The sequence below is a fragment of the Drosophila eugracilis genome, unplaced genomic scaffold (genome assembly GCF_018153835.1).
Source record: "Drosophila eugracilis isolate 14026-0451.02 unplaced genomic scaffold, ASM1815383v1 contig_2088, whole genome shotgun sequence".
NCBI classification, from domain to species: Eukaryota; Metazoa; Arthropoda; class Insecta; order Diptera; family Drosophilidae; genus Drosophila; species Drosophila eugracilis.
The window spans coordinates 7,269,694-7,296,739 of record NW_024572964.1 but is presented as its reverse complement, the minus strand read 5'-3'; the positions used below and the strand labels follow the sequence as shown (position 1 = coordinate 7,296,739).

At 38.9% G+C, this 27,046-nt stretch overlaps 4 protein-coding genes across 6 annotated transcripts; 2 read left to right on the top strand and 2 right to left on the bottom strand.

The window, feature by feature from the left end:
- Positions 1 to 18: 18 nt before the first annotated feature.
- Positions 19 to 21,177, top strand: LOC108107969 (serine/threonine-protein kinase unc-51). Of its 2 annotated transcripts, XM_017215810.1 has the most exons (12): positions 19 to 713; positions 7,355 to 7,528; positions 17,272 to 17,359; positions 17,431 to 17,556; positions 17,752 to 17,825; positions 17,889 to 18,049; positions 18,116 to 18,252; positions 18,313 to 18,462; positions 18,520 to 19,716; positions 19,778 to 19,914; positions 19,972 to 20,107; positions 20,167 to 21,177. In XM_017215810.1, the coding sequence occupies exons 1-12, from the start codon at positions 624 to 626 to the stop codon at positions 20,241 to 20,243; spliced, it is 2,547 nt and encodes an 848-aa protein (XP_017071299.1). In that variant the 5' UTR covers positions 19 to 623; the 3' UTR covers positions 20,244 to 21,177. The 2 variants fall into 2 exon arrangements, with proteins under 2 accessions (XP_017071299.1, XP_017071298.1); XM_017215809.1 differs by having other exon boundaries at positions 18,116 to 18,462.
- Positions 9,283 to 15,424, bottom strand: LOC108107971 (keratocan). Of its 2 annotated transcripts, XM_017215813.1 has the most exons (8): positions 15,357 to 15,424; positions 13,900 to 14,097; positions 11,438 to 11,637; positions 11,128 to 11,381; positions 10,797 to 11,072; positions 10,375 to 10,660; positions 10,146 to 10,307; positions 9,283 to 9,906 (listed from the first exon to the last, which is right to left on the bottom strand). In XM_017215813.1, the coding sequence occupies exons 2-8, from the start codon at positions 13,950 to 13,952 to the stop codon at positions 9,752 to 9,754; spliced, it is 1,386 nt and encodes a 461-aa protein (XP_017071302.1). In that variant the 5' UTR covers positions 13,953 to 14,097; positions 15,357 to 15,424; the 3' UTR covers positions 9,283 to 9,751. The 2 variants fall into 2 exon arrangements, with proteins under 2 accessions (XP_017071302.1, XP_017071303.1); XM_017215814.2 differs by lacking the exon at positions 15,357 to 15,424 and having other exon boundaries at positions 13,900 to 14,699.
- A 34-nt stretch (positions 21,178 to 21,211) lies between the features above and the next one.
- Positions 21,212 to 24,023, bottom strand: LOC108107970. Its single transcript, XM_017215811.1, has 4 exons — positions 23,870 to 24,023; positions 22,227 to 23,813; positions 21,805 to 22,110; positions 21,212 to 21,747 (listed from the first exon to the last, which is right to left on the bottom strand). Exons 1-4 carry the CDS (start codon positions 23,917 to 23,919, stop codon positions 21,303 to 21,305), a joined length of 2,388 nt encoding a protein of 795 aa, XP_017071300.1. The 5' UTR covers positions 23,920 to 24,023; the 3' UTR covers positions 21,212 to 21,302.
- A 329-nt stretch (positions 24,024 to 24,352) lies between these two features.
- LOC108108184 (putative mediator of RNA polymerase II transcription subunit 26) lies at positions 24,353 to 27,044 on the top strand. The gene has a single exon (XM_017216129.1). The coding sequence runs from the start codon at positions 24,369 to 24,371 to the stop codon at positions 26,820 to 26,822; it is 2,454 nt and encodes an 817-aa protein (XP_017071618.1). The 5' UTR covers positions 24,353 to 24,368; the 3' UTR covers positions 26,823 to 27,044.
- The last annotated feature ends 2 nt before the right edge of the window (positions 27,045 to 27,046 follow it).

Below are 27,046 nucleotides of genomic sequence, written 5' to 3'. Positions count from 1 at the left end.
CCAACCCACCACCACCACTTTGCTTAGTTGTGTTTTCGTCTTGCCTTTTTCCACTAGTCTCTCTCTCGCGAAGTAGTTGGAAAAATCATTTTTGCAAAGTTTTTCGCTGGGACCAAAAAGCTAAATTTTTTAAAAACAAAAAGGAAATTGTACAGATCGTCGGTGTGTGTGTGTGTGTGCGCGTAGTGTATGAGTGTGTACCATCCAATCCTGTCGCGTGTGTATGTGAGTGTGGGGCCGCAAATTAAAAGCAATACCACACTGAAAACCGACACAATCACACACGGAAAAGAACAGTTTAATTCAATTACAAGTGAAATTAGAGTGAGTGCCCGATAATTGTCAACTGGTCAGGTGGACAGGAAAATCACCAGAGGTGTTACGTGAAAGTTCCGAGGATCGTCAAAGGCCACAGAATCACCTTTTAGTGGCTGGCTCAAAAGGAAAGAAATTGATTTTCCATTTTCCACAATTGCAATTGGAAGCAAAGCAAAGCAAAGCAGAGAAGAAGAGAGCAAGTGTGTGCGAGAGAAAGAGCGAGGGGGTGTAAGCGTGAGAGAGAGAGAGAGGGAGAAAGAGAGAAGCACTTCCAGGCGTCGCATCCTCCTCCTTTTTCGCATGCAATGAATATTGTCGGGGAATATGAATATAGCTCCAAGGATATGTTGGGCCACGGCGCCTTTGCCGTCGTCTACAAAGGACGTCATCGCAAGGTAAGAAGAGAAACTCTTAAATCGTATATATGTACATATTTATATATATCAAAACCCTAAACAACAATTCCGTCATGTTATTAACCTGTTTTCCCCGACTTATTCGTTGTTATTGTTTTCAATTCAATGTGGGGCTTGGTCGCATTTGTAAATAATACAATAACAAGCCCCAAAGCTATTAAAATGCGCCATTGTCAAAGGTAAACACGCAGAAAACGCAAAGAGCCTAAGCCTCTCGCCAAATGTCGCGAAAATAACGAAAAATCAGCTGATTACAGTGCAGCTGAAAAATATATAAATGGTGGTAAATAAATGCAATGAGCAACAGATTTAGACTGGCCGAAAGTGAGTAAACAGTTCTAAAATATAAATATATATTTATATTACTTATTTCTTGCGAAAAAACTATATCTGTACAGGTAGAAAAATTTAATTGAAATTCAAAATTCTTCAAAAAATGTTTACCTGCATTTTGTAAGCAGTTTTTATGACTTGTTATTCGGAAAATATTTTAAAAAGGGAAACAAAATATTAAATTTCCAAAAATTACAAACTTTAATGAGTTTCGACCCACTGTACCGATCCCAATAAAACTGCTAACCGAAATCACAGCCCTTTTGTTGGAGGCCTCAGGCATGGCTCCATTTTTTTTGTTTTCTTTCAAATTTGCGTTTTGCTTTTGTTTATTTTCTATTACTGCCTCTGGAAACCCTCTCTGTTTTTCTAAGCAAAATTTGGGAGCCACACGCACGTGCGATTTCTTTTTTGCCATACAAATAAAATACGTAAACACCACTGCGTATGATAAATATACAATATGTGCGCGTTAGAAGTGTGTTGAACTATTTCAGGGTCATCTAAGAAATAATGGCGCGTTTCGGGTATCAAAAGGGTGGAGTAATTCCAAAGGGATTACAAAGTAAACAAGTTGATGGTTGGTTAAAAATGTGTTTTTATTAGTCACTGCAACTTAATTGTCTTTTAAAAGTAAAGAAACGCTTTAAGTGCACCTTGAAAACAAGCAATAAAATTAGTACCTTTTGATGTAGTAAATAAATTATTTATTAACCGCCATAATAGGCTGTTTTAATAGCCACCAGCTTAACCAGTTAGACTAAAAAACATGCTGCAGGTCAAGCAACTTTTATCAAATTTGCGTCGATAAATAAACAAAAATTTGTATAAATAGATAGTCAAAACGAAGCTAAATTGTTGTTGGCTATGAATGACTGTATTTTGTTTCGATTTTGTTTGGTATAAAATAAGGAAAACAAATCTAAAACAAACGAAAACACGCAAAGTGAAAAGCTTGAAGTGAAAAGTTTTATGAAACAGCTGCCAGTTATTGCATCAGCTGATTTCTGTATCCATTAAAGACACGCACCTACACACCATATGTGTGTTTTTCTCTTAAAACAAGATATATATATTGATATATATATAATACTTGCTTGTCCATATGATTATGCCAAACAATGTGAGTTTTTGTATTATTTTTCTTGCCAGTCGGTCTTGTTTTTGTTAGTGCAACAAGGCAAAGAAGAAACAAATGCTCTTATCATCATCATTTGGTTGTTGTTGTGTTTTTCTAAATTGCTCAAGTTCGTCGCGTCAGTAAATGAAATCACATTATTAATTACAAATGCAGTGTGACAACAACAACAACAACAACTACAAAAGCAGTGGCAATAACAATGGCACAATCGGTTCACACGTAAACCAGACATTCGTCGCGTCTCTTTTTAATGATGTAAGACCCTCTCTTTCTGTCTATTTGGATTTGTCGTTAATGACTTCTCTTTCTCCCTTTTGCTTAAGACCTTTTCGCCTTTCTTTCATGTTTTACTGATCGTTAATCATTTAATTGAAATACCTAAGTGATCTGTAAATGTTTGGAATTTTAAATTTAGTTTGTTTTTTGAGTAAATAGTGGGAGTCTTTTGAACAATTGCTTTTTTAAAGTTATATTTTTTATTATTAAATGTATTTTATTTTTAAAGAACAATCTAGAGATTGTAAATTTTTTTCTTTAAATTTTTATAAATTTTTTGCATTACAAATCCAGTTTTTGGTGGATCTTCTGCTTTTCTTTGTTTTAATTACTCTGAAATCACTTTTTGAAGTATGTATGACTAATTTCTTTTGTCGCCATGAATTCTTTATTTAAAAACAAGAAATTTTATCTGTTTTTATATACTAAATACTTGATGAACTGTTTTTTGAATTTTAAAAAAACCTAAATTGTAATTATTTTTTGTTTAGTTTTTAGTTTACATTAACTAGCTTTGAAAAAGATATACTCTTTCTTTTTAGAACATTTTTTTCTAATTTAAATCAATATTATTATATTTTCTTCAATAAACATCTAAGAAATATCCTTCATGGTTGTCGTGTAATCAAATTTGTAGACAATTTAACTACCATTTTGTGTTTTAAAAACATTTATGAATATGTACATACAAATTTTATAACGATTCCACACACTTGAGCGCACTTTGACGACAGTTGGAATGTGAGTTAAGTTGAGCTCAGTTCACTTCCCGCGTCTTTCCTTTTATGGCCATTTCTAGTAACTGGTTTCGTGGTCCAACAATTTTTTCGATTTCTATCCATGACTTAACGTGGTCGTAATCACTTGGGTTACTTAAGCAGCCCGAAGGACAAGGCATTGCTGAGTGCCTGACATTTGTGTCTCCAAAAGAGTATCTTTTGCCTGCACGTGCTCGGTGCATTGGCTAAAAATAGAATGAAACATGTGCAGCGACGAAAGATACACACCCAACAGATACTTGTACTTGCGGATAGAAAAGGAAATCCTCTTCAGAGGATCTGCCTAGGCATCTGCTTTGGAATCCAAAAATAAATGTCACGGTACTAAGTACCGTCTGGTAGTTTTACTTCAGTTTTTCGCTATGAATGAATCCCATCAATCTTTATCTGGCGGATATGTACGCTGGCATGTGGAAAGCCAGACGACACGTGTTTCCATATTTCACCGAATCCAAACGCTCCGTTTTATCGCCAATTGCATAAGCCAGTCGGTCGTCGTTTGGAATCATGCAAAAATTACGTTCTAAATGTGTAATGTTTATTGTTATTCCGACAACCCTCCCCTTTCTAACATTGCGCAATGTGCATATTCATATGTTTGGTTTGTTAATAGTTAAAATACAATGACAATTTGCATTTGATTTTGTTGCGGTGCCTTTGGTTGGGAAAATGCGTCTTGACAAAGTTGTAACCTATAAAGATTGATAGGGATCCCTTTTAATCGATTAGACTTTGAAATACTATAGTTATAGGGCTTAAAAAGGTTTTATAATGAACTTTCTGGGCAGGCCCCTTATAAAAATGATTAGGAAAACGAGATGGGTGTCAAGGGGAAAACGTGTAAATTGTTTCTTTGAAATTTGATTACATTTTCCCCCTTGATAAGAAGTCATTTACGAAACTCTCTTAGGTTAGGTTTCTTCAGGTTTGTTTTGTTAATAAATAAAAATAAAAACCTATTTTAATCACAATTTAAATAAACGGAAGTCTAATGTTAGACAACGAATACGAAAAAAGAAACCCAATCTATTAAATCGAAATCACCTTTCCAATTCGAGACGGTGGGAGCAACAGGCTGAACGCTAAACACGTGCAGAGCAAAACCAATCGAAATGAACGCTTTAATTATTTCGTAAATCCCGCCAGACATCTTCCAGCATATAAATATTATTACTCGCATAGAAACTAGTTTGTCTTGTTCAGCTCCAGATCGGTAGTATTCTATATAAATTAGCCGGCTGACTTGTGATCCGATCGGGTGTGAACTATGCGGTATTGAAATAAAAGTTTTGCGTCGCAAAAATATTCGAGAATTTCCGCGATTTGTATTTGCCAAGTTTATGGCAAATGAGCATATACATTTTCACCCGCCAAACCAGTTGAAGTTGTTTGTATCCATCAGATACTTTTGGCCTAGCCTATGCCTATGATGTGTTGCACTTTTTTTTGTTTCTTCATCTCTGCTTTTGTCTCTGGCTTCACTCTTTCTCGCATTTTCTGCGCAATTATTATCTTTTTCGCCAGCTATTTTTGGCCAAAAGAAATGTTTTCCTTTCTTGTTGTTAGTTGAGGGGCCATTGCACCTAAAACCCCCCAGCAAAACAACCAATTTGCCCAGCCTTATCGAGCCTCCCTAGTTCGTTGAACCTATTTTTGGCTGTGGGTCTTGATGAAATATCCAGCTTAGTTGCTGCACCCAATGACTTGAAGACCTGCAGATATTTCTGGGATCAGAGGTCTTGTCTGTAATTTTCCATTTTCTTCAGGCCAGGTGTGTGTGTTTGGGGCAACTTTCCCATTCGCTTTTGACACAGTTTTCGCCTGCGCTTGGATGATTGAGGTGATTGGGTCAAGAACTGCTCGGTTTCCGTTGCACGACGATGTCCGCAATTGTTTTTATAAGTAATCTAATCTCTGGCGGTTTTATTATCTTTGACTAGAAGGTAAACAGAATTTAATGCAGTGACGTAAAGTTCCAAATTTAATGTGTATGTAAATCGGATTTCATTGAGGTTTATTTGGTTTCGATTAGTGAATGATCGTGGAGTTGTTTATTTTAAAAGAAAGAAAAATAAAAGGGTTTCTATATGATTAAAGTTGTTCATAAGATATCTACCTAAACTCCTCTGACCACCATATTCTTTAATCTGTTAACAACTTAATCATTTCTCACAGACCTGGTCCAATTTCCATCTGTAATCTTAAGAAAGTCACAGGTCAAACCCCATTAAACACGAGCAGATGCTTGGCAACCAGATGCAAGTTGAACTCGTTTCAAGATTGTCTCAAACAAACAAAAGTGCAGGAGCCTTATTATCAGTCAGTAGCTGTAAGAATTGCTTGATTCATTGCAATTTACCAAACAGAAACAAATAAGAGTGTGGATTTTATAAAAATACATCTGGCGAATGCACTGTGAAAGATTATGGGATGCCTCGTGGGGGGAACATATCGATTATCATTCGATTTCCATTCAAACAACACGTGAACGTCGCGTAAGGTGATTCGATATTCGATAAGGGGAAACCTATAGAATGTCTGGTTATGGGTATACCTAGTAGTTGTAAGTTGGGAGGGTATGCCCAGTGAGGGTATGAAATGTATATTTTTGGAATTAATAGATAGATAAATATACTTGCTGATAAAACGATAAACTTATTACTCCCTAATTATAGACTATTAAAAACCAACTCATCAGAAAATTAGTCAGAACCTGAAAATTTCATAATTATCAACCCAAATTGACAGCCCAACTTATGGCCAATTAAAAGCTGTTTATGGCATCATAATTTTCTCAAAACGAGCTTCTTATAACTCAAGATAGGGATAGGATAAATCCCAGTCTATACTTCTCAACAAGACTAACCACTATCCAAAGTGTGCTTCCTTGTAGTAGGCAAACTTGTTCAAATTTACACTTTCGTCTTTTGTTTTGAGTTTTAGCCAGGGGCAGACGACGGAAAAAGGCAAACACAGACAAAGAGTCATTGTCACCTGGCTAAGTTGAAAGCAAATAAGGTGGTGACCACCTTCAAGGGGAAATCGAAAGGCGTGCGGTGGGAGTACCAGGAGGTGCAGTTAACGATGTCGGCCTTATCAGTGAGGCGATTCAACCGGTTAACGCGACTCAGTCCAGCCCCGTTAGCTAGCACTCTCTTGGCTTGCAAGTCCCGGCCAAGTTCGTCACTCGAGCGCTTGAGTAAACAATCTTATTCACTGCAATTATGGACCCTTGTGCCCCACCTCCGTTTTGCCTGCCCGCCGGTTGAATGCGTTTTTGCGTATCTAATAATAACATTTAACCGAGCGAGACCCTCCAACGTGTTGGTCTTAGTGCAAGGGGATTTGCATTTTTCCGCATTTCCTTTCCTGTTTTTAGTGCGTGCTAATTGTGAAGCAAGCCAAAGACATTTGCCCAAGGAGAATGTAAACATTTTGTAGGCAAATTTATGGCAGCAGCTGTTGGCAAAGACTTTGGGTTTTAGATTAAAGTAGAGGAACTTCTTGGGAAGTCTGTGATTCTCACAAAGAAAGAGGTCAAAAAACTAAGTTCTAAAAAAAGAATATAACTTAAGTGTATGTATATGAATTATACTGTCTTTATGTAGGATGTTGTAGGATGTACCAAATATTTGAACGCCCTTCTATGCGATTCTCAATATAGCCAGCTAGGGCCTAGGTACCCACGACTCACGATTTTATTAAGAAATATATTGAAGATGGTTTAATGCAAATAATAATTTTAAAATTATATTTAAAACTCAAAATATCAAGAAAAAGTCTTTAATTGGTTCCAAAGTAACTGATCGAGCAATATTTGTTATTCTTTTGTTAATCAAAATGTTTTTATCATCTCAATAATATTCCTTTGTGGTCGATATCAAAACAAATTCAAAATGGAAAATGCTAATCCATTCAGTGTTTTTTGTTTTTTGCCCAGTTTTGTGTCAATTAAATTCCCATCCGAATAAATTGAGTCATTGCGGTGACTTTGGTTTGTAATTGGGTTAGCCGTGTTCAATGACTTTGAAGTGAGTAACCCTTGATCAAATATTAATGAAATGCATTCCCTCCTTCTCTCTCTCTTATAGAAACACATGCCGGTGGCCATTAAGTGCATCACGAAGAAGGGACAGCTGAAGACGCAGAATCTGCTGGGCAAGGAGATCAAGATCCTGAAGGAGCTCACCGAACTCCACCATGAGAATGTGGTGGCTTTGTTGGACTGCAAGGAGTCACCGGATTGCGTCAGTCTGGTCATGGAGGTGAGTTTGGCATTTAAACTAAAAGCATAGCGAAGCGAGAAATTCATAAATATTTAATGCTTTTATGGCTAAAACGTGTGTGAGTCAGTTTGAAATGGTATCGTATAGCAATTGCAAACCGAAGTGCACGTCGTCGGTCAGTTTCACGTCATTCCCCCAATTCCCCAATATTACCACCCACCTACCGCCTGCTTTAGACCTCCTTCTCTTGACCAAATTGCTACGCCATTAATTGCGGAAGTTGCGAAATGAATTCGTAAACAAAAATAAAGTGAGAATAGAATTGGTAAAAGCGATTTGCGCCGAATGGCTGCTACTCATGGCTGTTTATACTTCAACTGACAGCTCAGGGAACAAAGTTTATAATTATTAAAGTTATTTACAACCAGGTTAATTGGCCAGAAAAACTTTTACAGTTCTTGGAAAAGTAAAATTAGTGGTTATTAATGGTTTATTCCGTAATGTAAATCTCTAGTCTGGAATTTCTTTTCTATTACCAAAACGGTTTTAATAAATTTATAAGTTAGATGAACAAATTGTGTATCCCTAACCAAAGATACTCTACATTATGTCTGCTTTATTTGGCTTTCCTTATACTTTTTTGTTGATTTTTCCTGTTTTCCGTATTTTTGAAACGCATTTTGTTAATTTACGCCAACTCTAGAGCACTTTCGGTACCCAAATTTATCCCCAAGTTTGTTCAACTCAATTTTGGGTTACAGGTGTTTGCTTGCTTTTAGCGTTCAGTGTTTATAAACAATCTATTATCTTGAAATTAGGTCAAATGCGCGTGCTGGGAGTATTAGCTGCTATTTGGCGACCATTTTCACTGATAAGATTGGATAGGGTTGTTTTCTTATGAATACCCTAGAATGGGGAAGGGTTTATTGCGTTATCAAAATGGATATATAGTAAATGGAGGGGAATTAGATTATTGAACTATTAGAAAGATTATATATTAAAAATGTCTTATAATCTCTTTATAAAAAAGTATAACTTAAAGTCTTTAATTTTTAATGCTTCATTAAGTTAGAGGCTAAGTTAGAGCTTGCTTATGCTTATTTAGGTTAGAATATAAACTAAATATTTAACATATGTCGTAGGGTATTTCCAAAATAGTTTCAATCTCTTGTTTTGTTTTTATTTTTGTCTTCCAACGCCCCATAGTTGTGGCCACACGATTGCATGTCATCGGCATATGTACATTCATAGGTGGAGCAGATTCTAGCTGATGGGGGTAAAAAAGCGATAGGAAGGGAGTGTAGTGTTTCGTTTCATCTGGTGTATACAGTAATAGTTGGTACATATAGTCAATCGTCTGACTTTGGCCCCATTCGCTTTGTTTGCTTTGTATTCTAATTTGTTTGCCATATGTGAGAGAGAAATAGAGAGTAGTCCGCGCTCCCCCTGATTCTAATCAGTTCGTTTTTGTGTTGTTGATGAATATTTATTAGTTTTGCGGCCACGTGTTATCCCATCCCGCTTTTCCCACCATTCTGGCTACTTTCGGTTAGACCGGATTTGTTTATTTATTTTTTGCCAATATTTTACGATGTGTTTATATGTTGTCTGAGGAGATAAATATGTGATAGGAGGGGGAGAGGTGGTGAAGGTGGAACAACAATCAAGGTTATCAGCTGTTATGTTTTTAGGGAGTTTCTCAAAAGTTATTTTTAAACAAGGTAAATATGTCAACGCTAATGGCTTTACTTACCTACTTAAGTACTTAAAATATAAAATAAACACGTGTCCAGTTTCTTTACTATTTACAATAATTACTTTTATTGTAGTTTGGCAAAAGTCTAAAGCTAAGAACTAAAGTACCTAGGGTTTACATTAATTAATGTGTTGCGATGGAAATTTTATTTTTGGATCTAAAACTAGAACAGTGCCAGGAGGTTTTGTGGGATCCCATTTACCGAGTTCCCCCTAAGGATATGAACGCTAAGCGACTAGGCGGCGGCCTAACTTACTCCGACTAACAACTAGTATCTAACAGAGAATAGCTGTTGTGCGGGCAAACAATATTAGGAGAGACTATAATTAGGCATGATGCTGGTTAAGAACCAAGTCAAAGTAGTTAACTAATTAGCCAATATACATAGACGACGTATACCTATTTATAATCTATCAAAAATGCCGGTAATTTGGAATTTGTTCTCAAAACTGAAGGATAGGACGCTCTTTTCATCGTCGTTTGTTTTGGTTTTTTGGAAAGTTTTCTTAGGCTAGCTTATTTAATGGTATCTCCTCAGTGGGATGGACCTGATCCTTTGGCTCTGGTTTACTAGTGCGGCAGCATTTGGTTTTTATGCCGCCAATATCCTTGCGGCAAATGAGGCCGACGACAATGCCAATCACGGCCAAAGCCATGATGCCTATTGGGAGAGATTAGGCTAGTTAGTAATTTTATACAGATATATATCAGAGTAAAACTTTACAACTCCATTTTTTGTATCAAAACAATATAAGGTTTAAATCTTTATAGATTTGGAGTTCATAAGTGAAAACCAGTTTAAATTACAGACAAAATATGTGAAACCACGAAACCTCAGTAACTTGTTTTGATCGCAATAGCAGTTGAAGTTGTAATACGTGGGTTTTAAGCTGTACTCACAGATGAGCAGCGTGTTGATGGCCTCAGGGGAGATCTCCACCTGGTTGGTCTTACTTTCGGCAGGCGATTCCACTGACACACCGCTTGTGTTGGTCACGGAACTTAGGATTCCGGCTTTGACCAACTCCGTGCTGTTGTCCATTTTTCCTCGATTGCGATTGGCTGTAAGGGAAACAACCGCCACGTTCGCACATACATATTATAGAAACTATTGTTATAAAGATCTCACCACTTCGCGGCTGTGCGGGCGTGGAAGTAACTGGCTTTGGAGTACTGCTAACCGCAATGGGAAGCTCCGAAATCCCTTTAAGTGGCTGTTCCGTGGGATAAATTAGACTGCCGTTGAAGGGAGTGCCCAGTACGAACTCGTAGCAGCTGATGTCAAAGTTGAGGAAACTAATAGTATCGATGGAGGTCAGCAGGTTACACAGCTCCTCAATATTCTGTTGCTCCAGTTCCGGCAGCTTCAGTTTAATTATTTTTGTTAGCGGCGAAAAAGCTTTTGTATCGATTTGCTGTCGGAATGAAAAAGCGAGAGAGCGGGACAACCATATATTATAGAGGCAAACACAGCTGTTTTCAGTTGGGTCTGCTACAACTATCGATAGAGCGATAGCTTGTATTATCGCACATTTGGCGCTCGATTCTTACCTGTTTGAAATCATTTTTGTTCAGGCGGAGTACCTCCAGCGCGGTCATGTTGTGGAAGGTCTGTTCCGGTAATTCTGTCCAACTGCAATTGACACAATTGAACTCCACCAAATCGGGCTGATTTAGAAACGATCCATCCAATCGCTGGGTTATCGAATTGTTACTTAAATCCAAGAGTGCTAGTTCCTTGGCTGCCGAAAATGTATCGGGATCGATTTTGGTTAGACGGTTGTTGGCCAGTCGCAGACGCCTCAAACGCTCCAGTCCTTGAAAGACCTAACAAAGAAAAAATTGAAATACTTCTATAATTAATGGAATTACAAAGACCTACCTCCTTGTCTATATTGCTGATTAAATTGTGATTCAGATTGATATCCACCGCTCTGGACAAATTGGCGAAATCCTCTGGCCTCAGTTCGGCAATTACATTGTGGCTTAGATCAATGATGGCCGCCGTTTTTGGCAAGTCCAGGGGTACATGGGTTAAATGGGCATTCGCACACTGAACGTACTTAAAGTCCTCCAAGCAAAGGCAGTTGCGCGGGCAACTGGGCTCCAGGACATGGTTACTGCGTCGTGGTATATCTGTAAAGGAAAAAGTCCTTACATTTTGATCATAATATTTTAATAGTTTTACTTACTAAATATTGGTCGAAATGTGGTGGTGGTCGATGTGGAGGATGATAGTGGCATCAGTCTATTTTCTGCTGTCTCCGGCGCTTCATCGCCTGTCGTTACATCGCTATAATCATCGTCGTCCCTATAATTACTGTCCTCAGAGAAACTGAGCGATAGATTCGCCTCGTCACTGCCCGATGGAGCGGCATTTGTGTGGCTAATGCTGCAAATATAAATATTTAATTAATTCTTATTAAAAAAGCTGTCTCGTTATTGAAAGACTTATAAAGCATTTAATTTTAAATGAATTCTCATTACTTATAAAGAAAAAAAAACTGGGCAATTACATTTTCGCATTTCTGATAGAGCAATTAGTTGACAAATTTGTAAAGTGGTTTTAGCAAAAAACCCAAAAATTGTCAATATTTGGCTTTAGATTGTCGGTTGTTATTGGTTCTAAGCAGAACGTGCTTACATCATTCACGTCTTGAAGGCGAACACACCTCGCTAATTTGTCCTGAAAACGCTCTTGACCTATTTTATTATAGCCACGCCATAGTCACACAGAAACGTTCGTTTTCCCCACTATCATTATACGCTTTTGTTTATGTTTGCGCCACGGAAGAGCATGAATGAATATACTAACATATGTGAACAAACATATATGTGTTTCTCTCTATACAGCTGTGTGCAAAATAATAGCCCTTAAATGTATACGAATTAAATTGAACAGGTTAGGTGGCTAATATGCATTTCAATTTAGTAATTAGTTTATAATTAAGTCGATAAAACTATTAAAAAAATGTAAATTGGTTTTAGTTAAAAGGAATTTTTAAATGAGTTCAAAGTATATAAAATATTATAGAAAATATTTCCCTTAAGTCATAAAATTTAAGTAAAAAATATAATTTTCTTGAAGAATGAATATTAACTTTATAACCTTTTGAAATAGTTGATGGCTTTTACGGTCAAGTTTTAGTAGGTAATAAATTTAATGTCTGGAAAGCTTAATGGCTAGTTTGCTGCTCACTGGTCTTACATTGCTGAAACTCACTGTAGATACTTCAGTACAAAAACACAGACGAAACCAGTTTACTTCATGGCAAAAGAGGCAACTTGACCGGTTTTAGCTTACGATTTCGTTTACTCTCACTTTTTCTGTTTTGTTTTTTTACTTTTTCGCTGAGATTTGTAACCCCTCTTCATTTTTTTTTTTGCGATTTTATTTCGCCTGATTCTAAATCGTTCGTTATCCTGCATTAAACAACTTCAGTTCTAGTGGGTGTGTCTAAAAAAAAAAGGTGAAAATTGGTTGGTAGAGTAGTTCAAGTGAGTCTTATGTTTGCCATTTAGAGTTCTCTTCAGTTGCGTGACTTTTGAGTGAAGTTTCAATGATTGTTGAAGACTCTTAAAAGTCAGTACATAAAAGTGCTAAATTTGACAGAAAAAATAGACCTCATAGAACCGATTACTTGTATAACAAGTGCTGATAAGAAATGCATTAATTGATAATATTTCTACCGGATAATAAATATATATTTATCGAACATTACCGAATTGCCTTCAAGCTTCAGCTCACTTAAGTTACTGGCCATTGCGAAAGATCTGCAAACTGTAACTAAGCATGACGACCTAGTCAAAGTAATTCCCTTGACTACTTGAACGAAATGACTAAAATTGGAAGCGGCACACTTAAAAGCACTCTACTTTGACATTTCATTTGAAGTGGCTAAAACAAAAACTGTAAAAGGCCCGAAAATCAATAGTGGAAATGATTTTAAGTACCCTTGAGAAGGGTATGTGATTTAAGAAAGCAGTTTTAGTAAAAAAAAAGTTTAAAAATGTTTCTTCTTTTAAGACAATTAGAAAACTTAAAGACTTAAGTCCACGGAAGTAGTAAGGCAAATCTGAGTCATAAATTGATGTTACTAGAAAATATAGGAAATCGAGACAGTTGTAAATTTTACGGCAATTTTTTAATGGTTCGATATTTGGTGAGAAATTCAATGTGCTGACCAAACAATTTTGATAAGGAAAAACGGTATAAATAATCGGGCAACCGTGGATTGTTATTATTTTTATCAGATTATGCGATATGATTAGAAAGAGTGTAAATTCGTGCACATAATATATAATAAGCGGCAATTAAGAGCTGTTGCCGTGGCCTGCCAATAAAAAATTTGCTATTTTTTTTTTATAACCCCATGCGTGAGTATTCCGTTCGGCATTGATATCTCAGTTGTGAGCGGGTCAAAGTCCTGTTATTCAGGTTCACCTGTCGTTATTTCGATTTGAGTGAATTAATCATTACGAATGTTGCTCAACGGAAACTTTGCCCCTGTCATTCAAAAGGGTTTATTCTTCTTTTTTTTCGTATATAATAAATAAATGTATAACTTTTCCCCAAGCCCAATAAGAATTTCAAATTGTTTTTTTTAACACACACTAGGAAATTTGTAAATATTTATTGGAGTTTGATTTTTACCTTACGCTTAGCAAAAATATCAAGAGTAATCCAAACTTGTAATACACGTGCATTATTGTTTAATATTTGTTTAGTTTGTGTTTGTTTAACTTTTGTTTTCACTGCGTTTTCAGGGCTTGTTGTTAATATTTGTGTTTATCTATGGGATTTCATTTCATTTTCGTGGTATTTGCCAAAGTTGATGTGGAAATTTTTAATCTGAAAATAGATTGCAATAATATTTCTCAGCTGTTTTGTTTTTTGCTTTGCACTTTTCGGTTTGCACTTTTAAAATGTTCTTTTGTTTTGGTTTTGAAATTTTAGTTTCACAAATTATTTCTCTATTAGCATTTGCCGGTTTACTTTTGCCAAAAGAATCAAATAATTTATTTTTTCCGAGCTTTTCACTCCGCTCACACAAACTTTTCCACTCGCTGTCGTTTCTCAAATGAGCAAAAATATTCGCCAGCAAATCCAACGGACTGACTAAACAGGTGTGTGTGTAAGCTTAAGTAAAGAGAAACAAGAGAGTCGAATGTTAAAATATTATCGCTCTCTTTTTTAATCTCTCTCATGTTTAGTTTAATGTTTAGCCGCGGTTATCTTATCAGTTTTTAATATTTAATTGCTTTGTCTCTTGCTCCCTCTCTCGTTTTTAATTCAAGCAACTTTAGACATAATTAATTGATGTATTTAAAATTAAATAACATAAATTGAGTTCTTAAAAAGCCATGAAATATGTTTTATTATTTATGTTGTTTGAGTAAAGAACAGATTTTATGTATTTGTGTAATTATTATAGAAATTAGAACATATTAATTAATTAATTAAAAGGAATTGCGATCGTAATGAATATTACATCACAACATATTGAGTAAAATTGAAAGGTATTTGTTGTTTCAATTAAGAAATGGTATCAGACATTGAACATTGTTAATCTTATCTCATAAAATTTCTTTTGTAAAGATTTTACTTAACAAACTCAAGAGAACAATAAACCCTTTAGAATTGCTTATTATTAAAACATATTTCATCCTTGTCGGATTTGAATTAATGTCAATCATAATTAACTTATATGTCGGTGTCTGTCTTTTGATTTAGCACATAGAGTCTCCCTTCACAGTTTATTTACATAATTTGCTGGAAAATTGAAACACTGAATCATTCCGATTAAATTAAACGTGATTTGAGTGATAAGTTTGTTTGAATATTTGATTGAGAACCACTTGATTCACCGAGCACTAAGTTAAACTCTTGTTTTATTTCCGTTTCTAGGTCTTTGTGTTGTGATTACTGTGAACAATGTATAGGAGTGTTGAGCGTTGTTTTTATCGCCTAGAATATGTTGACCTTTAGTCTATTGGGTTTACTTGGAATGACTCGCGTTGCCTTATTATATTTCTGTTATTATTATATTATTTATATATTTAGGAAACACATTTGGGAATATTATCTGTATTATGTTTAAATTTCACTACCAAAATTTGTTAACTGTTTTTCATTTGTTGATTATTCTTAAGCGCGATGGAGTGCGATTCGAGCGAGCGTCAATTTGAAAATGAGCTACAAATAAAATCGCAGAAGCAAGGAGCTCAAAAATTCTGATTTACAAGCGACGGCCAAAGAGAGTCTTCTCTTAGCTAGTGAAGCTCTCTTCTTACTTCTTTTAAGTGTCTCGACTATTAGATACTCTGTTAATCAAATATAACACAATGTTATGCTACCATCCAATGTTTAATACATAAAGTGTAGTTACGGTATAGGAATTCAAAAGCGCCATCTGTTGATTGAAACACACACTAGGAAGTAATATACTTTAACGCTTGAACCTTGTTACATTTCAACCAGTACTATATACCCTTTTACTTCAGGAGCACAGGGTATACAAATTGAGAAATACTGAAGAGTGCTTTCCTAGCTTATAAAGTTCTCTTAGTTTAGCTCTTTAGCTCAGTTTTTCAAAATATAATAAAAACAGAGAAGCCCAATTGTATTTTTAATTACGCAAGTGCATTTTCCAATAAACCGCTGACTCATGCGCACTTGTTGCCGGGAAATAAATAAAATTTTAAAACTCTATCTGGTATTGTATATATTTTAAACTATTAAAAACCCCAGATAAAAAACCCTCTATATAGTGAGTGTTCCCCACATTTCTTTTGGACTTTTACTTTTATATTTATGTAGATATTGTCATTGCCTGATGTTGTCACTTTACATGTCAATGACTTGTTTTATGTTCTTTTCTCTTCGCTTCTCTTCTGGGCATTTTGCGATTTCACAAAAAACCGAATGGAGTGAAATCTTTTGTCATTTCAATTTGGCTGTTTAATTGCCTAATGTTGATGTTGTTGCTGCCATTGCTGGCTTTGTTTGCTCATTAAACTGTAAGTGGTCCATATATTTTCTCATGGAAAACAAAAAATCCATAAAAATGTTCGCTACGCACACACACACACACACATGCCTAGCCTAGTGGGTTTTGTGTAACTTTATAGTCATGTCTTTGATTGGCGGCCTCAAGGTCAAAAAATCGCAAATCCTTTTTGGCAACTTGCTCAGGCCAAAAATAACGGCATTTCGGCGAAACTGGAGTTCTCTTCATTTACATTTTGACGAGGGTTGCTTACACAATTTATTGTGTAAAATTAAGGATGTATTGCACTACCTTTAAAAATATTATTTAATTTTAAGAATTGTTAAGGAGAACATACTTTTTGAAATTAAATACTATTTTTCTTTTATAAACTTTTAAACATTTCTAAATACAATATATACTAGAAGATAATAAAGAACCTATTTTCATAAGTTAGAAAAAGGGAATTCCGTAAAGTATTTTATTTCATGAGTGTGCATAGTTAACTTTTTTAATACAATTTTATTGTATATTATTTTCAGAAGTTTATTTCATATGTTATAATTCTCAAGTGTAAAAGTTCCCCTAAAATCTCATTGTTTTCCCTGCTGACGAAAATAAACCGGAACTATACTTTTGTTAGGTAACCGACAAAAGAAAAAGCAGCTGGCTGATCCATAAGCATATTTCCCTAATTCCAGTTCTTGATTCTGAAAATTGCCATAAATCATATTCGCTTTGACCTTGCCGTTTTCTCTGATTGCCAGAGCATTGGGACAAAAGCCGAGCAGCTGAAAAGCGAAAGACAGCTGGAAAAAGACCGACTGAATCTCGAGTCTCATGCATTTTCGCACTGATTGAACTTAATTCATTTGCATGGGTCACATTTTGCTTTTGAGGTCTTTGGGGTCCCCATAAGATTTATCTTCGCACTGAACTCTGGCTTGACTCGTGCTTGGGGAAGGAGCTCTCTTAATTTGATTTTTCAATTAGCTTTACTCACTCTCTTTCCGTTTCTTGTGACTTTCTCTTTACAGTACTGCAATGGAGGCGACCTGGCGGATTATTTGAGTGTTAAGGGGACGCTTAGCGAGGATACTGTGAGGCTATTCCTCGTGCAACTAGGTGAGATAGATTATCATAGAATTTAAAATCTTAAAAACTAACCAATCTATTTTGTTTTCTTTAAACTACAGCTGGTGCTATGAAGGCACTTTATACCAAAGGAATTGTGCATCGTGATCTCAAGCCACAAAACATTTTGCTATCGCACAATTATGGCAAGACATTGCCAGCTCCATCGAAAATAACCCTGAAAATTGGTGAGTTTAAATCACAATATTTAAAAATTGTTAATATAACTTTTTCCAATGTAAAACAAGTCTTTTCTAAAACCTACTTTTACTTCTTGTGACTATAGTCTTCTTTTAACAAACAGGTTATTACCAACTAATAACCTATATGGTCATGTACTTTCTTCACTTTAATTGACTAATATTAACTCTTGTTTATTACAGCCGATTTCGGGTTTGCGCGTTTTCTGAACGAGGGCGCCATGGCAGCCACTTTGTGCGGCTCTCCAATGTATATGGTGAGTAAATTAATATCCAACTAGCTAATATCAAAACTAATCATATATATCGTATATCAATAGGCACCCGAGGTGATCATGTCGCTGCAGTACGACTCTAAAGCGGATCTCTGGTCACTGGGAACGATTGTTTACCAGTGTTTGACTGGCAAGGCGCCATTCTATGCACAAACACCCAACGAACTAAAGTTCTACTATGAGCAGAATGATAACCTGGCGCCCAAGTAAGATCTCTGAATATTCGAAACAACCCAACGGATATTAATCCTTTCCTTTAATTTTCTTTTAAGAATTCCAAATGGCGTGTCGCCGGATTTGAGGGATCTGCTACTGTGCCTGTTGCGCCGCAATGCCAAGGACCGCATCTCGTACGAGAGCTTCTTTGTGCACCGCTTCCTTCAGGGCAAGAAGGCGGCCGCGTCGCCAGGTGAGCCAAGCCAAGCAGCTAACCTGCGACGGCGAGTCTCTAAGAGTGGTGTTCTTGCAGTTGACATGCCACCGCTGGGCGGAACCCCGCCGGCCAAGGCCAAGAGCCCCTTGCAGCAGCAGCTGGAGCAGGAACTGCAGCTGGTCAAGCTGGCCGAGCAGCAGCAGAAGGAGCGCGAGGAGCAAGAGGCCCAGGAGGAGGAGAATACGGGTATGTGCATCCATTGCAATTTGCTAGGAAAACCTATCTAATCATAAAATCTTTTAGTGTCCGTGGTGGCCAATCCGGCTATATGCGCCACCATTACCAACGTTGGGGTGCTGTGCGACAGTGAGAACAATAGTGGATCATGCAGCTCCCATGAGGACTCCGATGACTTTGTGCTGGTGCCCAAGAACCTTCCGGAGGATCAGCGCCAGGGTCTGGTAGTCCAGGGGCAAACCCAAGCCCAGCCCGCTTCCGGTGGCCAGCGTCCACAGCCGCAACAAAATCAATCCAGTCCGCCACGTCCCAGCAGTCTACCCATCTCTGAACCCAAACCAGTGCCGGCTCCAGCCCGTCGCCAGGTGGCTAGCAATCCGGCCAACTCTCCGGCCAGGCAGGGCACCGGACCATTGACGGTAGCCACTCTGGGCGGCCAACAGATACCACGATCCCAGCCCATTAGCGTCAAGCAACCGCGACCGGATCAGCGTAAGAGCAGTGTAAGCAGTGACATCAACTCGATCTCACCGCCGGCGGTACAGTTTGCCATTGGAACGCCGCCAACGCGGATGCGTTCCGCCTCGGGAGGATCGCTGTCGGAGACACCGCCGCCTCATGCTCCAAGCACTTGGCAGGTGTCGCCAGGACATTCACAATCGCCGTTGCGCAGAAGTGGCAACAGCTCCCCAGTTCTGCCGTCCGCAGCGCTAACCAAGCTGCCTACTTTGGGCAGTCCCACAATGCTGGTGGCTCCGGGATCCCTGGGTTCGATTGGTTCGGCGGGCAGTGGATCGGAGAACAATAATCAGCATCATATGCTGGGACCGCGAGCTTTTACGCTGCCCGAACTGGGGGCCACTGGCGGTCTACACAGTCTGTTGGATACAGGAACTGGCGCTGGTGTGGAACCACATGCATTCCAGGCCCCAGAGTTGTCGGAGGAGACGCTGATGGATCGCGAACACAACGAGACACTGTCCAAGTTGAACTTTGTGCTGGCCCTTACCGATTGCATTCAGGAGGTGGCCGACTCGCGTTGTGCACCCCTTTCCACGCTCATGGTGGCTGGTAGCCAGTCTGCAGCAGCAAATGCGGCGGCGGATACCCAACAGATATCGCCACACGCTCCCGAGCATTGCAAGCGGGCTGAGCGCCTGGTTCTGCTTGTCCGGGGTCTCCAGCTGCTCTCGTCAGGGATGAATCTGGCCTCCCTGCAGCTGCGCAACGGCCAGCTGAAGCCGTCGTCCAATGTAAAGAATGGTAAGTGATGGGATTTCTAACTGGATCATCAATATCTATAATGTCCTTGGGTTATCACTAGCTTTGCTCACCATGAACGCCAAATACCGAAGCATGCTGTTCGAGTCGAAGCGCCTTAATGGCAGTGGACTATTGCAGAAGGCGAATGCATTTAATATTACAGCGGACAAGATTCTCTATGATTACGCACTGGATATGGTAAGCAAAACGATGCTAAATCTTATGAAGAATATGTTATTAATGATTTTGTTTCAGTGTCAGGCAGCCGCTTTGGATGAGCTATTGAAAAACACCAAGAATTGCTTTGAGCGTTACAACACTGCACACATTCTGCTCCATTCGTTGGTGCAAAAGTGCAATCATCCGCAGGACAAAATGCTGCTGAACAAATGTAAGTTTCAAAAAATAAACTTGATAAACGAAATATGTTAATTTGAAAACTATTTATAGATCGCGATGCCGTTGAGAAGAGGTTGAGCATATTGCAGCAGCATGGCTACATATACCAGACCGATGAGAATGCTTAAGTATTCGGGCAGAAAGAGCTTTATTCCAACCATGAAGCATCGGCAATCTTCACAACATCAACAACATTTCCTTAAGTTATTCACCGTTTTTCGTTGGGAGTGCAAACATGTGATTCAAAAACAAAAACTACACTATCCATACATAGACATATAATTTAAACACCACCCACACATCATTTCTGGAGTTCTCAGTCCCCACCCAAAAAAAGAAACTGTCCAATGTAAATAGTTTGAGCTATGCAGATGTATGTAGTTTTTGTTTTTCTATATAATTTTCGGCCCTCGTGGCGACCATAATTGTTAAAGCTTATATCGAGTGCAGATGCAACATGAATAAGGGCAGATAAGAGTCCATATAGTCGTAAGATAACCATAATATAATATATATATATATATATATATGTTTACATATATATGTACAACACGAAAGCTAACCAAGCAAACCACATTACATAACGTAAAGGGCAATATGCAAGCCAAACTCAGTTTAAATCTATGTTTAAAGGAAGATAGAAGCGGCAGAACCCAGATCCCATATATCATGTGCTAGAATTTTCCCCCTAGTTATAATGCCTACTTTCTTATTTAACAATCTAATATTCCCCCTATTATTATATTATATAAAGAAAAAGAAACACATACCATACAATATTTATGGCTGCACTACACAAACATGTTTACAATGTGCTATGTTCATAGTTTTTAGTTAGGTCTTTTTCTAAAACAACTTTAAAGTGGTATTTAATTTTATGACAAGAAATTTATATTTTAAAAGAAACTTTTTAAGTTTTTCTACAAGCGAAGCCCACAAAAAGAAAACTTTCGAAAAAATCTATATATGTATATGGTATACAAAAAGAGAGAAACACATAAAAGAGTGTATAAAAGGGAAAACAAAATATCGATTTGAACTAATAAAAAGTACTAAGAAAAATCATGGAAAATTGTCTCTCACATAAATTCCTTCCTTTATCTTTTATATATCTTTATTCAGGCAGCGGAAAGTTGTGTTAAAAGTGTAAAATGAAATTCAACGTAAAATTTAGACAAGATGAAAAATCAATTATGGCGCACGCAACTGAAGTTGAAAGGTCTTTGGTTATGATGATTCCGATTAATATCCACTCCGCCCGCCTCCCAACGTCCACTGTAGGGAGAGCTGTATTGGGGTGAGGGTGAAGCAGTTCGATTGTATCCTGGCATAGTTGCACCCCACATATTACAGTTTACAGCTGCACCGGCGGAATTTCGCTTGCTGGTAATAACTTTCTCTGGCTTTTCCCTGTTCTTTGACTTTGGCTTCGGCGGTACTGCCTCCATCTGAGCAGAGGAGTTGTTGCAACAGCAACTGCACGGACTGCAGCTGTGATTGCAGCAATTACGACAGCCATTGCAGCAGTTACCGCAATAGTAATAACAGCCAGTGCAGGGATTATAGTACCAGGTCCAGCAAGCTGGACCGCTGCCACAAGGAGCTGAAGTCAGGTTCTCATTTGAGTTTTCTCTAAGGGAAAATCGGTATTAATATTATTATTAACATCTTTAGATTTGGTTAGCTTACTCAGGCAAATTTGCAGAGCAGCCACAGTTGCGCGTTTCTGGTTTCGGAGCAGTCTTTGGGGAAGCATTTTGACCCTCATTTGTGGCGTTTGCATCTTCAGATACTTCAGTGTCAGATGCAGGTGTCCCGGCCGTTGATGTTCGACCATTCGTATCACTTTGGACTATAGAGTTCTCTTGGTTCATCTTGGAACTCCGCTTTGACTTCTTGTTCTTCTTGGCAGTGGGTTGATTTTTGTTTCTGGCCTTAGACATTAGTAGATCACACCACCTCTGTAGATCACTCGGAGAATAGGACTCTGCGATGCTGCAATGTAAAACAACATTCTTAAGTGTTTGGTGTTGTGAAAAATATATGTGTGTGTGTGTATAGTGTGTGTATGCCAGATTTTAGAGCTAAAAGAGCTCTGACATTAAACTCACCGGTTGAGAAGCTCAGAGCAAGCGTTGTCCTGCGATTTCTGCTTTGCTGACCTCGATGATGATTGTCCTTTCTTAGAGCTCTTACTCTTTTCATGTTCCTTGTGTGATACATTTCGTGTTCTTTCAGATTGCAATCCGTTCATATCCTGGCAGTTCTGATCATTGGGTGAACCTAAATCATGCACAAAGGTAGCGTTTAATGGAGCACAATCATTGTATGGAAAGTACTGATTGTTGGGGTCGATACCCATGCCCATGTACTGTTGGCTATAAATAATATTTGAATCCGGTTGTCTATTTGCAGGAGGTACCATCGACTTATTCCGTGGTGGCATACTATCACCTTGACGCCCTTGACCAGCAGATGGCATTGATTTGGGAACTGACCTCCCTCCGCTATTTTTAGAATAATAATCAGTTTGCGGATCCATTTCTCTGGCTGGACTTTTCATGACATCGGATGGAACATCCCTTGGTAAATGCCGTTGACCTACAGACTTCGATCTGTTAGCTAGTTTACTTACTGGAACCGCAGATGCAATAGGCTTAGAGGTTGGTCTAAAATCACTATTAGGATTCTGCTGATTATAAGCTTGAGCTCCTCTAAATTCAAGCTGATTATCTGTGGAATAGTTCCTGGGCTCATTCCGTGGACTGAGAGACTTCGATCTGGTACTACCTTGGCACAATCGTTCCATTGGTGGTTGAGATGGTGGGAAATTCTGATTGTTAAGTCCAAGGGGCATTTCTTGATTTTGAGTGTACACAGGAGGAGCTTCCGCAGATAGATTATTTTGGATGAATTGCCTTTGATCCACAGGACTCGGTTCTACAGCTTGTCCTGCGGCATTAAAAGAGTAATATTGATTGCTGGGACCAAAACCCGTGTCAATATCTTGACAAAATTGGTCATAAGACGGAATTTCTCTTGTATCTCTTGGTCTGCCAGCTGGCATTTGTTGATTTCCGCATTGAACAACTTCTCCGGTACAAGGATTGAACTCAGATGAATACTGCGTGGGCAGACCTGCCGCCCTAAGATTTCGCGCATCTCCCTGGCCTGCTGAAGTTGCCACTGGCAGAACAAAGGGTCTAGGAACTCCAAAGCTGCCATATTGAGTGGGAGGCGGAATTCCAAAAATCACGGGATTTCCTGTCGGGCCGTAGGTACCATAGCAAGGTATAATAGTCGGTTGTCCTGGCTGAAAGCCAAATCTGGGTCCTGTGACTCCTTGAAATCCTGCTCCTGGATCTTCCTGTAATCTGGGACCATAGCCTCCATACCCCGCTACACCATCTTGACCGTATTCTTCAGCACCTTCTTCCCCATTTTCCTTTTCGGCATTTTGATTTGGATGCTCACTCTGTTCCGTACACGTATCCACACACGGATCTTGACATTTGTCCCCGCAGGATGAGGAACTCTTCGAATGCTTCTTTTTTGGCTTCGGTGGCTTTGGCGACTTTAGAAGAAAACTGGGTGGCACCATTTCCGAGAACTTTTGGAACTCCCCAGGAAACACCACCCGGCAATTTCTTGTATTTATGGAACATGATCGCTGACAGCAACTGGTTCGAGGACAGCATCTGAAGATGGGTAAAAGATGAGTCCACTAAGATAGTAACTATTGATTTATACTTACCCATCATGGCAGCTTTTGCATTTCCTTAATAATCTACATGGCTCGCACATCTTGAACGTAAAAGTGTGGTCTATAACTCCTTCTTTCCTATGATATTCTGGTTTTACTCATGGCCAATTACAAGAATTTTACAAAAAAAAACATACATAGTCAAAATACTAAAAAAAAGGGTGTAAATGATTTTTGATTTCCTAAACTAAGACTGATCTGTTACAGGAATTGCTAACATAAGGATGGATTAAGGCGTAATTTTTTATAAGTTTTCAATACTGTAACCCAGATCGCTGATAACGGTGGGTCAATCTAGCAGTATATGATTTGAGGCACAGGATATGAAGCAACCTCCTTTGGTTCTCATCTTATCTTCAACCAAAACGCTTTTTGTTGGCCGTAAACTTACAAAATATGACATTACAAAATTGTATGTCATGCCAAAAAAGCAAATTTAAACGGAAGTAATTGTATAATAGACTCGCATAGCCCTAAAAGCGATCGAAAAATGCCCACTGGCGAGGTCAGGCCAACCAGGGCCAGTCCCTATTGGCGTCATGCTAGTCCCGCGAGAAGAACAACGATGCCCAAATCGGATTTAACACCAGAGCAGGTCAATAATCGAATTGGACAGAAACTTTTGCGGACCCTAGTTCAGAGTTTACCTTCTGGCAGGGAACCCTTGCGATCCCGATCATCCTGTCCACGCATATATCGTCGTAGCAGGCAGCCCAGTAGCTCCAGATCGATGGGTAGTCCGGAAAAAATCCCATTTACTACACAGATCAAGACAAAGGCACCGGTTAGATTGCAGGCAGGAATGCCGGTTATTCAAGTGTCAAATAGAGATCGACCAAAGACTATAGGGTTGGGCAGGAATGCCCAGCAATCTTTAATGGGTTTCGTTAAGCGTCGCAGTGAAACTCCGACAGATCAGGCGAATATCAGGGAAGAAGAGGTCGATATGATGCCGGAGATGTTGACTGGGACAGACGTCACGAAAGCCAGACAGGAAGAGTTTGAAGAGATAACATCCGAAGTACCAAGTATAAAACAAGAAGGACAAAAATCTGAACGCGTTAGTCAAAGGAATTCCGATGCAGAGGCCCAAGAGATTTCCAAAAATATTGACCAGAATGCCGAGAAGAAGAGTTACCCAGAAAACGCAAAGACTCCAATAGAGGAAGAAAAGCCTATCGAGGAACCAACTGCCACGGAACCAGAGCCACAGAAACCAGAAAATGTAACGAACTCCAAGATAATACCCTGCTTTCGAGGGGAATATCCAACGCGACATCGTCCTGACTCGTATCAGTGGTTTCAGTCCTCGGGTCCCAATATCGTAGCCATCTGTGATGAGGAACACCAAGTTATGGGCGAGGCGGAAATAGTCACCGCCTGCGAGGTAACCGAAGCTCACTTCCTGAGCCTCGAATGTGAGGATGATAATATGAACTATGAAATGACATCGATGCCAAGGTGTAGTACTTGCATGGCTTGCCCACAGAATCAGCAGAATACGAATTGTTTTGGTCAGCAAAGATCTAGCTTTCATCAGCAACCTTACTTTCAGGTGCAGCAACTTAACCTTCAGCAACAGCAGCCATGCTTTCAGCAGCAACAGCAGCAGCAGCCTTACTTTCCGCAGCAGCAACCTTGCTTTCAGCAACAGCAACAATCTTGCTGTCAACAACAACAACCACCTTGCTTTCAACAACAGAAACTACCTTGTTGCAAGCAACAACAACAACCTTGCTTTCAGCAACAAAGGACTTGTAGCCAAAGTCCTTCTTGTCCCAATTCGCAGGTGAAACAAAGATGTCCCAAGTGTCAGGATCAAAATCAGTCTGGAAACTTTGTTTACAATCTAAGTCAGTCAATTCAGCAACAAAATCTTCCGCAAATCCAGCAACCAACTCGTCCGCAAATGCAGCAACGAAATCTTTCGCAAATGCAGCAACCAAATCTTCCGCAAATGCAGCAACCAAATCTTTCGCAAATGCAGAAACCAACTCTTTCTCAAATACAACAACCCATCCAACAAAGGAATTCTCCCGAGCAGGTAGACTCACCTGGCCAAAATCAAGTGCCAATTTCAATGCAAATGCAATTGCCGATGCAACAGAAACCTGCTCAACAGGAATCCCTCGTGGAGGATAACAATTGCCTGACCGAAATTTTGGCGGAGGAGTTAAAGAAACAGATGCTAGAGGCACAGGCGCAGATTGCCCAAGTCCAACTTCAGTTAAATAGCGCCTGTGGAGCCACAAGAGTACGGCAGATGCATGTGCTCGCTCAGAATGACACTGGAGCACCCACTTGGGCACCAGAAAACCAGTTCGTAAGTTCCTTAGGTGAAGAACAGGATACGGGCGAAGATCTTCCAGAAGAATTTCGAGATAGCAGGGAGGAGAATAACAATTCTTTTCGTTCATCATCATATACCTACAAGAACATGGGTTCTGGCGAATCGGATAGGATGTGGTCTGTTCCAATTGCTCCTCCACCTTCCCAGGTTGGTCTGTATCCCATGCCATTAACGATGCCCAATCAGAATGCGTACATTCTGCAAGAGTCTCAACAATATACTGCTCAGCAGCAGAAGCCACCATCTATTCTGTCCCAGCGAATGGGGTACCAACAGTCACAGCAAATGAATCCTTACCAGCAGCCACAGCAAATGAATCCTTTCCAGCAACCACATCAAACGGGTACTTTTCAGCAGATACGTCAAATGCCACCTCGACAGCAGCAATGTAGAGCACCTCCTTGCTTGCCACAGAAGCCAACTTCTTTTCAACAAAAAACACAGCGATCTTGCCCACAATTGCAGACCTCTATGAGATCTGGTCAAGGATCCCAGTCCAATAAGTTTTCTTGTTCTCCACAATATTGTCCCAGTTGTTGTTGCCAGCGATATGCCCAAATGCGATTCATGATGCCGCGATGTTGGCCACGCTAAAGTCTAAAACACTTTCTATTATTTGTAAAGTAACTTACCATGATGAGTCGAAATACAGTCTCTTCAAGGTAAGATACCTTACAAAAGGTTTTTCCACTACATAATTGTGCAATTCTTCCGTTTAAAATTGAGGCCAATCGATGAAGTCTAAACTTGGCTTCAATAAAGATTCGATTTTAAAGCTAAAAACTTGAGTTTTTTGTCAACTGGTTGAGTTTTGGACT

Bases quoted from the DNA above. Each gene is read 5' to 3' on its own strand.
- LOC108108184 (XM_017216129.1), top strand. From the start codon at position 24,369: ATGCCCACTGGCGAGGTCAGGCCAACCAGGGCCAGTCCCTATTGGCGT.
- LOC108107971 (XM_017215813.1), bottom strand. From the start codon at position 13,952: ATGCACGTGTATTACAAGTTTGGATTACTCTTGATATTTTTGCTAAGC. The intron at 11,073-11,127 runs GTAGGTCTTTGT...TTTCTTTGTTAG, and splicing joins TCAGCAATATAGACAAGGAG to GTCTTTCAAGGACTGGAGCG. The intron at 10,661-10,796 runs GTAAGAATCGAG...TCATTCCGACAG, and splicing joins ACAAAAATGATTTCAAACAG to CAAATCGATACAAAAGCTTT.
- LOC108107969 (XM_017215809.1), top strand. From the start codon at position 624: ATGAATATTGTCGGGGAATATGAATATAGCTCCAAGGATATGTTGGGC. The intron at 17,360-17,430 runs GTGAGATAGATT...TTTAAACTACAG, and splicing joins GCTATTCCTCGTGCAACTAG to CTGGTGCTATGAAGGCACTT. The intron at 17,557-17,751 runs GTGAGTTTAAAT...TGTTTATTACAG, and splicing joins GAAAATAACCCTGAAAATTG to CCGATTTCGGGTTTGCGCGT.
- LOC108107970 (XM_017215811.1), bottom strand. From the start codon at position 23,919: ATGTGCGAGCCATGTAGATTATTAAGGAAATGCAAAAGCTGCCATGAT. The intron at 23,814-23,869 runs GTAAGTATAAAT...ACCCATCTTCAG, and splicing joins TGCAAAAGCTGCCATGATGG to ATGCTGTCCTCGAACCAGTT. The intron at 21,748-21,804 runs GTAAGCTAACCA...ATTTTCCCTTAG, and splicing joins TGCTCTGCAAATTTGCCTGA to AGAAAACTCAAATGAGAACC.